General features: G+C 47.5%; 1 protein-coding gene across 1 annotated transcript; it reads left to right on the forward strand.

The window, feature by feature from the left end:
- Positions 1 to 9,347: 9,347 nt before the first annotated feature.
- On the forward strand, positions 9,348 to 10,778 carry LOC311154813 (inositol 1,4,5-trisphosphate receptor-interacting protein-like 1; the record flags this gene model as incomplete). Its single annotated transcript, XM_084207584.1, has 1 exon — positions 9,348 to 10,778. The coding sequence occupies one exon, from the start codon at positions 9,348 to 9,350 to the stop codon at positions 10,776 to 10,778; it is 1,431 nt and encodes a 476-aa protein (XP_084063710.1).
- Between the last annotated feature and the right edge of the window lie 1,039 nt (positions 10,779 to 11,817).

The raw sequence follows: 11,817 nt of genomic DNA on the forward strand, positions 1-11,817 counted from the left end.
ACATCCTCCGCTTTGGAGAACCCCTCCCGCTGGCACATAGCCATGCCTTGGCTCCTTTCCAGAACTACTTTACAGCATCTCAGCCAGGGAAAATTTGTCCAGAGCCTGAAGGGACATGGGGAGCTCTGTAAATCCTCCAGCCCAGACTGTTTCTGTTGATCCGTGGCAGCATGCATTGTACATCCTGGTATCAAAGTGATGAATGTTGTGCTGACTTCTGCATTGTGTGTGCCTTGTACTAAATATTGTCTGCTGGAAAGTAAATAACAGCAGATGAGCAAATGGGGCTGTGATGACATTTCAGCGTCCATAATGTTTCCATCCGGAAAATGCAGAAGTTATGCATCATTTTAACAGTAGGAATAGATAAGCAGTCAGCTCTCTGTATCCAGAAAATCAAAAAGGAAAGCAACATTAGAGGAAATAGATAGGCAGTGGGTGTTCAAGGGCAATGAGTCATCCTTGCCACAAATAAGGCTCAGAATGAGGAATACTAATAATTAGGCAGCATATTTCAAAAGTTCAGCTCTTTCCTCCCTTTCCAAATTATCTTTTATGCCCTGGGGATGTTTTGGAATGACAGTGCCTGCTTTGGGATGTAGACATGAAGAAAATCCATTGTGGGATGAAATGACCAAACAGCAAAGAAAAATAAAGTTGAGGTATAAGGTTTCTTTTTCCTGAAACTCAGGTGGTCCCTCCAGAGGAAATTGTCATGATACTGGGCAGCCAACAGAACAAACACATCCCAGGGAAGGACGATTCCTGTGGCCACTGAACTCAGCACTTGCAGGAAGCACCAACAGCACCTGCTTTTTCCCTTTCCCCATGGCACTTATTCCCCTGAGCTCGCTCCGTTCTGCTCTCGTTCAGGGAATGAAACGGGTCCCTCTAGTGGGTGAATCCAGGAGGAAAGATCGTGCTTCCCATTTTGGGGCACTGTCTCTTCCCCTCTCCAAGTTCACACCTTCTGTTTTCCTGAAGCTGCCTTGGGTTGAAAATAGTGAGGATATTGACTCTGAATCAAGCTGGGTCTCACCCCAGACTAAATTCTGGGGTGTCTAAAGTTGAAATTTCCAAAGAGCAAATTTGGAGAAAGAATACTGATTCTACTATGAATGCTAGTGCCCTGGCTCCTTGGAAGATGGAAGCCAAGCTAAATGACAGGTGCTGTCTTCACTTGGGAGGATTTGTAGGAAAGAAGATCTTTGGAACCTTCAACATTTCTGAGTGTGAATCATAGAATCAATAAAGTTGGAAAAGACCTCTAGGTCATTGAGTCCAACCTATGACCAAATGCCACCATGCTCAAAAATCATATCACAAAGGGCCATGTCTACTTGTTTGTCAAATGTTTCCAGGGATGGTGACTTTGCAACTTCCCTGGGGAGCCTGTTCCAATGCCTAATCACCCTTTCTGTGAAAAATTTTTTCCTAACAGTTTCCTAATAATGACATAATTAACATTTAGCTCTAAAACCCCTGAATCACGGAGATGTTTGGGCCTGTCCTAGGTGGAGACTAATCCCTCTCTGAACTGGAATAAGCCTTGAACCAGCAAGTATGAGCTCTTGTGAAACCACAGGGCTGCAGTGTCATCTCTGTTCCTTCCCTGCTTCCCTCTGCTGCAGAGCTCTGATTGCAGCAGCCTGACTTCAAGCATTGGCAAATGTCATCACTGATACTGCTCTGGTGGGTGCATGCCATCATTATAATCTGTATGCATTTAGCCATCCCAGCATGATAAGAGAATGATTAGGAGAATAGTTAGAGAGTAAATTAAAAACTCCCAGCAGTTTCCTGTGTGAAGGTACTAACTTAAAGGCATATTTTTTCACAGCATTACTGAAAAATGCCATTAGTTATACCTGTGAATACATGTTAGATTTAAACCCCTGGTGAGAATTTTTATTAACATACAAATATGTTAGGGCTCTTATGCTGCTTAAAATGTAATTAACCATCTTCTGAAGATTAAGGGCGCATAATCATAAAAGAAGTGCACTCTTGTGCATTTAATTCTTCTAATCTGCTTTATGTTGATGTTAGTGTGGAAGAATAATCACTAGTTTGCCTAAATAGTTTGGGTTTGTACTGTAGGAAGAAATTGTTATAGGATGCACTTCTAAACTTAAAATTTGGTAGGCTTACAGTGACGGAGGATGATGAAGTGCACAGAAAGATTAGGGAAAAAATGCTTCTTTTATTCTTCTGCTGCCGTTGCAAATGCCCTGCAGTGGTAAAGCTGTGTTTCTGACAGTTTCATTCAGCAGACAAAAAGGAGGAAGGGACAGGCACACCCAGTGAATGACAAAGATAAGAGCAATAAACTTGCAATAGTCTCCTTAAGTACTAATTTAAACACATAATGTGTCATGTGGGGATTCAACAAGATTTTCTGAGAAGTATGTGGAAAATGAGCAACCAACACAAGGCAGAGAGACTTTTGATTTGCTGTGTTGTAGTAAGAGAGCTGAGTTTGTGAGATGCACTCTAAAAAAATAAATTAATGATTTTATGTTGTCATTAAAACCTGCTATTGGAGTAGTTAGGGGTGTCACAGTCCCCATGAAATGTTGATCAGGTTTATTTGAAAAGTGGTGAAAACCTTCAGGGCCATAGAGTACAGTTGATCAGGGGCTGTTTTTTCCTAGCAACATAACCCACAAAATCAATCATTAGGTAACCTAGAGAGCTCCACAGAAATATTTTTTGTTCCTCTTCCCTCCTAGCAGGACTTCTTGCAAACTAATAGATAAAGAAAGAACAGTGAAAAATGTGGGATGAAGACATTTGCTGATAGTCATGACTGCATGACTACACACTGCACTTGTGTAATAAGTGTGCAGCCTGTTCCTAGCAGAGTCAGGGGGCAGAAACTCCCATGGAAAACACGGGATGAAGAGCCCATGCCACTCCTGCTTTTGTGGAGGAGTCAGAGGGGATGGAGACTGGTGATCCATGAAGACCACCAAAGAAGGGAGTTTCCTCCTCACTTGAATAGGCAGGGGCTCTGCAAGGTCCTGTAGGAAAAGCAGCTTCCAACATCAATTTTAAAAACTGGAAAACAATTGCAAAATCATTCCATACTGTTTTTTTTTTAAAGAGTAATTTATGTTAGGGGGGGTCTTTTAGCACTCAGTTCTTTGTGGGGCCAATAACATTTTGCAGTAGATTGTTGTGGCCGAGTGGACCCTGCTCCAGGGCAGACTGGTGACAGGGAGCAGTGACACACTGTCGGAACTCAGGACATCCCTTGGGAGTCCGGAGTTGCCGGGACCCCTGCCAGGGGGCTCAGAGACCCTGGCACACAGCCCAGAACACCAGTGGGTTCGATTATGAACCTTGGAACAAATTTCCAGCTTTGCATGAAGATCTAAAAGCCACAGCAACCTCAGTAGGGTAATAATAAATTTATCACAGGGTGCAAATGTAGGTTTTGGGATTTTTAGTATAAGGGTTATGGGGCCAAGATGGAGGCATTTGGGCGTGTCTAGCCCTTCTTCTCCTTCTCTACCTCCATCTTCAGTGGTGATGTTGGCACTTTTAGATTGGTTTAGAGTAGAAGCTCATGGTCTAACATAGGTGATAGGTATTGGAAAATAATTGTAAACATGTTTTATGTAGTTTTTAGTTTATAAAGACAACACTGCCCCAGGGGCAGGCAGAGTGCTTCTGGCTGTCCTGCTGAGTGGACCTCAGCTGGGCAGGAGAAAAATTTTATAGATAAGATTTAATAAACAACTCCAAGACCAAAAACTGAAGAGCTTCGACTCATCCTTTGAATGCGTGGGCTGAAATAGAGACTTTTAGCACATCTCGGGGTTGCAGAGCTCGGTGACATCCAAGAACACACAGCCCAAGAAGAGCTCCTTGGCTGCTTCATGCTTGTTTTCATTATTTCCAAGTGAATGCAGAGGCATTATTGAAAGTTGTTTGTTTTCATTACAGCTTCCTTCTGACAGGTGTGACAGGCAGCACGACAGGTTGCTCTGGGCCCTTCGCCATGCCGAGCTCTTGAGGCAAAGCTGCTTTCTGTGATTCCCTAAAGGAGGCAGCTGCCAGGCTCCTTGTGGCCACCTGTGCTCAGGGACTGGCATACAGCATGTCAGGGAAACCCTTCCCGTGGAGAGCACACACAGCTTTTCTCCCTTGGGGCTGGCAGGGATCCACAGAAGCTCCTACTTGGGGAGCAGAGGCAGGGAGACTCCTGTTTCCCCAGTCAAAACCCAGCACGACACTGTTGTGGTGTTGTTGTGGTCCCAGGACAAGGTGAGAGATGAGAATTGACTCCAAGTTCTCAGAAGGCTGATTTATCATATTATGATATGTATTATATTAAAAAAAACTATATATTAAAACTATACTAAAGAAAAAGGAGACATCAGAAAGCTAGCAAAGAATGATAATAAAATCTTGTGACAGATGCAGAGTCTGACACAGCTGGCTGTGACTGGTCATTAAGTAAAAGCAATTCACATGGAACCAATCAAAGATGCACCTGTTGGTAAGCAACCTCCAACCACGTTCCAAGCAATCAGATAATTATTGCTTAGATTTCTTTTCTGAGGCTTCTTGGCTTCTCAGGAGAAAAATCCTGGCAAAGGGATTTTTCATAAAATGTCACAGTGACACGACACCATAAAAGTTCCCCCAGGTTTTCCATCAAGCCCACAGACCAGGATGTTGCACAAAGACCATATTACATTTCTGGTCTTTAGCTGGCAGTCCTTTACAAAACTGCAGGGAAATACCCAAGGTTGTTAAAGCATGAATAGTGCTTCAGATCCGTTTGATGCTTTGTCCCAAGCTGACATTCCCACTGCCTGCTTCCCCACAGCACTGGGTGCAGGCTGCATCTCTGTTTCCACAGGTGCCAGCAGCACCAGCACAGAGCTGAAGGGTGCTGTCAGATCCCAGCAGGCTTCAGCCACATACATATTCTGGCTGGAACCTAGGCTTTTCAGAGAGGCATTAAGTAGGTTAAATCTTAAAATCTTACTTAAAATTCCTGACAAGTCAAGTGCTCAATTCCCTTAGGATTTTTGAGCAGGTGGAATATATATATCCCAGCCAATGGAAAGGACACCAGATTCCCATTCCTAGCTTAAGGACTGCTAGTGTGAACAACCCTGGACAAAGTGCATTTGAGAACCTGATTAATTCTGCTTGCCATTCAATCTTGCACTAAATAAGACATGAAGCTCCAAACACAAAACCAGCCGTTCTTCTCTTCTAACAGTTTGCTGTCAACACAAGACAATAAAATATGAATATTTTAGATTCATAATGCAGACAAATAGGAAAGAGGAGCTGTATTGTGCTTCACATGCATGGCTAACTCAGTAATGCTAATGTGATTATCTCACTGAACTTTTGTGCTGTCGCTTAAGGGTAACTTTGCCTTGCTTAGCTGGGATATACATATTTGTTTCACACAGGCCTAATGTCTTTTTTAAGTTTGTAGAAATACAGATTTCCCTCAACTGTTACAAGGTAGCATTCTTTCTTGGCAATAAAGTCTTGGGCATAAAAATAATAAAATTATAGAGTTTTTGGTTCTTGGAGGAGTGAGGATGGTGGCTAGCAGAACTGCCATCCTGGACTTCCAGGTGGCAGATTTTTCCTTTAAGAAAACGAAAGAGATCGATCCGTTAAGAGATCGATTCACAGAGTCCTTTGGAAGCAGTGCCAAGGAGATCAGGAAGGGCAAAGGAGTTCAGGTAGGCTGGAGATTCTTCAAGAAGGAAATCTTAAAGGTGCAGGAGTAGGCTATCTCCAGGTGCTGAAAGCTGGCTGAGACTCAGGAAAACAAAGAAAGTTCATGACCTTTTGAAGAATGGGCAGGCAATTCAGGAAGATTACAGTGATATCATGTGGTTATCAGGGTCAAAATTAGAATTGAAATTAGAAAAATGTAAGAAATAGAAAAAGCCTAACTGAAACTTAATTTGGCTACTACAGTCAAGAGCAATAAAAAATGTTTCTGCAAGTACAAAAGGAGAGCTAAGGAGAATCTTCATCCTTCACTGGATGTATGGGGAGACATAATGACAAAAGATGAGGAAAAGGCTGAGGTTCTTAATGTCTTTTTTGCCTCAGTCTTTAAGAGTAAGAACAGTTGTTCTGTGAGTACCCAGACCCCTGAGCTGAAAGACAGGGATGGGGAAATGGTCAGCAACATGCTACACTACTCAGGCAGACCCATGTCTATGCAGTCAGATGGGATCCAGAAAAGGATTGTCAGTGCAGGACCTGGCAGAAGTGCTCCCTGAGCCCCATTCAATAATTTACCAGCAGTCCCAGATAACCCAGGAGGTCCCAGGTGACTGGAAGTTAGCAAATGGTACACCCATCTACAAGAAGGGCTGAAAGAAGGACAGGGGAACTGCAAGAAAAGAAGATCCCTGCTCAGCCAAGTCATCCCTCTGCCCTGCTTGCCATTTCCTCCTCCTGTGATTTTAGGAGATGGCTCTTCAAAGGGGACCAACACTCATGGAGCACAGGGCCTCCAAAAGCAGGTTCCCAGGGCACTTTCTGGGCTTGCTCCTTCAGCAGAGTCTGTTCCCCCCACATGCATAGTCAAGTTTTGCTGGCAATGGTATGGACATTCGACAGAGGTGTTCCACAGACTAAGGCAGTGATGGCTGTCTGTATGTCTGTCAGATAAATGGGGAAGGTGATGAAGTGTTGGGAAGTGGGAGACTTTGTTTGCAGAAAAGATCAAAAACTCCACAACTTGTGAAAGTTGTAAAGTCGGTATGTTTATTGCAGCGCTGGACGCATGCGGGGATTACTCCCCTCAAAAGGCATGCGTGCCTCTGCGAACTTCAGGTCTCTTTTTATGGCTCTCTCAAATACATATGCATATAATTTCACAATAGGTTCATACATATTCATTTTACAAACTTTGCGTGGCATTTAGCGCTAGTTTTTCTTTTTCAGAAGAATTCTGGGTCAGGTTGACCTGTCCTCTCTCGCTAGCAGCTTCTGTCTCTCTCTCTATCTCTCTCTGTCTCCTCTCCTTATCTCTGTCCTTCACTGAAGCAGTTTCTCTGAGCCTAGGCTTTTGCAAGAACAGGCAGACTAAATAGCTAGATTTTCAAACTAAAGACTTAACTTAAAGATGCAAGTTTCACCCAAATCAAAACGGATTTCTACTCTGGACAATTTCCACTCTGCCTCAGCTTGGCATGATGTAAATGCTGTGGGTTAAGGAGTGGATATTATTCTGGTTTCAGATGGCATACAGTTAATTTCTTGTCAGTAGCTGGTCCAGCGCTGTGTTTTGGATTCAGTATGACAATGATGTTGGTAATGCACTGATGTTCTGGTTGGTGCTAAGTGTCATGTTTATCCAAAATCAAGGATTTTGTTGTGCCCCATGCTCTGTCAGTGAGGAGGTACAAAAAACACAAATCCAAAAAGCTGGGAGGGAGGAGCATAGTTGGGAAGGTGGCCCAGACTGGCCAAAGGGATATCCCAAAGGCCATGATAGCCAGTATATAAAATGGGTGAGCTACCTGGAGTGGGAGCTGATGGGTGGGAAGGGAAAGGGCCTGACATTGGTCAGCATGTGGTGATCAACAGAATGGTGCATCACTTTTTTTTTTCTTGCTCTTCATTCTTATAAATTCTTCTAATTTACTTGCTTTCAATGATTAACCTGTTCTTATCTAAACTTATCGGTTTGCACTTAGATTTGACCCTCAGACTCAACTCCAGGGGGAAGGTTTAGGGATTTAGGAGTGTGGGGATGGGGGAGGGAGCAGCAAGCTTTGAAGTGCTCAGTTGCCAGCTGGGCAGCACCTCATAGCCCCTTTCCTGAGCTGCCAGCAAAGCACCACAGGCAGCACCAAGATTCCAGCAATGGCCCAGAACTGCCATTGCAGCAAGGCAGCCCAGAGCACCAGTCCCCACGATCCACCAGTCTGCTCCACAGCCTTGTGTTCCAGCTCCTCCAGCATCCAAGCCACCTGCTGGCTGAGGAACTCAGAAGGTGCTGCATGCACTGGTGTGTGTCCTCATCCAGGACACATGACCAGGACACATGACCAGGAACATTAGGACAGACACAGCCTTCAGGGAGACAGAGAGAAGGGTTTGACAGCTCTGCCTTTGTCCTCCATCTCTCATCCAGGGCACTCTCTGCACTGTGTGTGCACTCACCCTGTCTCAGGCTGGATTAGGACAGCACTGCACGCTGCTCTTGTTTATACCTGCCCCTCATTGTGATGTCCCTTGTGTTGTCACTGGCACCAGAGACATCACAGCCAGGCCAGCCCTGCCCTGCATGCCCACCCCAGCTCAGACCCTCACAATGGCCCCAAGAAACCTGAGTCCCGACACCCAACAAATGCAGATCCACTGCTCTGGAATGGCCTCCAGAGCCTCCCTTTGCAAAGCAGGACAAAGCTCCCCTGAACCCTTGGCAAACATAAAGCTGGATGATGTGATTCCTGGGTGCTTTGTTCCTTGAGATCCCTTGTGGTGACATGTGATCAGTTCCCTTGGTGCTCATCCTTGTCCTTGGGGCCTTTGGGACACCCCTGTGTGTGGGGTTCAGAGAAGGACCTGGGGGTTCTCGGGGATGAAAACCTGGCCATGAGCCAACATGCACTCACAGCCCAGAAAGCCAGTGAAATCCTGGGCTGCCTCCAAAGAAACCTGGGCAGCAGGTTGAGGGAGATGCTTCTGCCCTCAGGAGGCCCCACCCGGAGCCCTGCATCCAGGCCTGGGCTCCTGAGCACAACAAAGATGTGGAGCTGTTGGAGCGGGCCCAGGGGAGCAGTGGGTCTGTGTTTGCTGGAGCTCTTGGGGCCACTGTGAGCGTCTGAGCTGGGTGGGCATGGAGGGCAGGGCTGGCCTGGCTGTGATGTCTCTGGTGCCAGTAGCCTCACAAGGGATGTCACAACAACGGGCATGCAGGCAATGCTGCCCCAGTACAGTGGGCTGGCCTGGCTGTGATGTCTCTGATGCCAGTGACCTCACAAGGGACATCACAATGAGGAGCAGGTATAAATGGCAGCAGGAAGCAGCACTGCCCCAGGGCAGCCTGGGTGACATCAAGCGTGCACACATGGCCAGAAGCTGCTCTGGATGAGGGCAGGACCAGAAACACGGCCACCCAAGAGAGTGCTTCCAAGCCTGCATCCAGGGCCCAGCCCCTTCCAGCCTAACCTTGCAAAGGGCACAGTGTCACCACTGGGACTGGGCACAGGCTTTGCTGTCTGCCAGCTTCTTAGCCTCCTCTCCTTCCAGCCTGCTCAGCTCCCTTCATTTCTCTTTTCTTCCTCCCCTCCCCTCTCAGCACTGCTGCACTCCTCTCCCTTCTCTTGCAGGCCATAATGCTCATACTATTCCTCCTCTGGCTTGTGCAATGCCTCCGCCATTTCATCAGTGTGTACCTGGACGAGGACCTCAACCAGCAGAGGACTCAGATCAGGCAGGAGCTGGCCCACAGGACTGGGGAGCAGAGTGTTGCGTCCTGGGGAGCTGTGCTCTGGGCTGCTGTGCAGCAATGCCTGTTCTGGGCCCTTGCTGGATCCCTGATGGTGCTCTTGGCGCTCTACTGGTGGCTCAGGAAAGGGGTCCATGAGGTAGACTACAGAAGGGACTCAGAGAGTGAAGAAAGTGAGGAAGAAAATCCTGCTGAGGAGAATGTGATCTGGATCTTTTCAAGATGCTTCCAGCTGTCAGTGCCGAAGCTGGCTTCTAGGAGACAGGTGGCACAGGAGGTGCTGAGTGACCTTCTCCGAGTCTCCCACAATCTCTTTTCAGACAGCTTCTTCCCGGTGCTGGAACCAGTCATTGGGGTGGGCAGTGCCTGCGAAGGATGGAGTCCCCATAAGGAGGAGGATGTTGTCTACTGCATGTTTGTGCCCCTGAAGCCGCCCCGTGGGCATGCCTTCCACCTGGAGCCAGACTCCACGGGGGAGATGCCACAGACGAGCATGCGCATCCGCGTGGAGCTGGTGTGCACCTGCGCCGGGGACCGGCCTGACCAGAACGTGCTGTGCTTCCTCCACCACTCTGAGCAGGAGCTGGAGAGAAATCAGGTGGCCAGCCTTCTGCACACCCTCTGCACCGGCCCTTACCTCGATGGGGAGAAAATTGCCCTCTGGTTCCAGACGTTTGTGATCTCGGCCTGGTCGAAGGTGCCTCAGTCCCGCCGCTACCGCATGAAGGTGCTTCCCTCCTGCCGCTCCTGCAAGATGAAGCTGATGAAAGCCTCAGGGAGAAGCCTCTTGGTGGAGACAGTATTTAGTGTGCGGCAAGGTGACTCGGACATCTTCCTGAGCAGCCAGCCTACAGAGGCCCACCTGCCCCCAAGCACGACGTGGCTGGAGAGCTATGCTGTGGCAGAGGCAAAGTTCTTCAGGCACGTCACCATGCGGGCCCCACCCAGCAGCTGCCACCTCAAGTGCCTGAGGCTCTGTGCTCGCATTCTGGAGGGCTCAGACCTTTCTGTCTATGCCTTGAAGACCGCGGTCATGCACCTCCTGACCTTGATCCCTCTGTCAGAATGGCAGCACAAGTATCTCCTGATGAGGGTGGATGACACCATGCGCTACCTGCGCTGTTGCCTAGAGGAGAAACGCCTCAAGCACTTCTTCTTTGACAACGAGGACCTGCCCCAGGAGATTTCCTTGCCCCCAGCCTTCCAAGGGGCACAGCCCCTGAACCTCTTCCAGCACCTGGCACAGGATCCAGTCGCTCAGACTGAGGCATTGAAGAAGTTTGATGACCTGCAATATCACTTCTACTTTGGGTTCTGAATGAGACAACTGTATAATCACAGAATCATAGAATCATAGTGCTGTAGAAGAGTAGAATCATTAGGTTTACAGGAAAATACTTCCAATATCATTCTAACCATGCTTTGACCTTCTAGGAGATTTAGTTGATGTAAAGTTTACAACAAATGGTGTGTTTGAACGAACACTTTATCTCTGAGCGTCCATGCATCACTTTGGCATGGAATGCAGCTGCTCAGCTACCACAGAGTTGAAAATTATTTGGTATAAGACCTGAGGTAGTGGGCTCTGGTTTCTCTGATTCCCTGACTCCCACTCCCCCACTGTCCATGCTCCTGCACTGGAGAAATAGGAATAATTGGTCACCCTCCACTACTGTGCTCACTGCCAAGTGGCATTTAACGTTGCTGCCCTCCAGCAGCTCCTACAAATGCCCTTTTTGAGAGAGTCCATTCCTCCTGTGAGCTTTACTGGGTACAAAGATGGCAATAAATAATACATTTGAGAAGACACTTCATCTGCGAGTCTCCCTAGTCATCCTGGAGAAGAGAAGGCTACAGGGAAACCTCATTGAAGCCTTCCAGTACTTAGAATGGACCTTACAAAAAAAAAAAGAGTGACTTTTTACATGGTCAGAATAGTGTAGGACAAGGCAGAACAGTTTTGTATTAAAAGAGGAGATTTAGATTGCATGTTAGAAAGAAGCCTTTTTCTGGGATGCTGCTGAGGCCCTGGCACAGGTTGCCCAGAGCAGCTGTGGCTGCCCCATCCCTGGGAGTGTTCAAGGCCAGGCTGGATTGGGATCTGAGCAAGCTGGTCTGGTGGGAAGCATCCCTGCCCATGAACTTTAAGGTCCCTCCCTCCCCAGCCATTCCAGGATTCTGTGATCTGGGATGGTGTCTTTGGATGTGCCCCTTGAAGGAGGGGCAGGAGGGGAGCCTGTTGCTGTGGGACATCCTGGGGCAGCTGGCACAGGGGTGCCAAAGGCTGCCTGTGCACAGCCATGCACAGCAGAGCTGGGGAAGTCTCTGCAACACAAATCTGAGGGAGCTGGGGGTGT

Source organism: Fringilla coelebs (genome assembly GCF_963513975.1).
Source record: "Fringilla coelebs genome assembly, chromosome: 6".
In the NCBI taxonomy this organism is placed as follows: domain Eukaryota; kingdom Metazoa; phylum Chordata; class Aves; order Passeriformes; family Fringillidae; genus Fringilla; species Fringilla coelebs.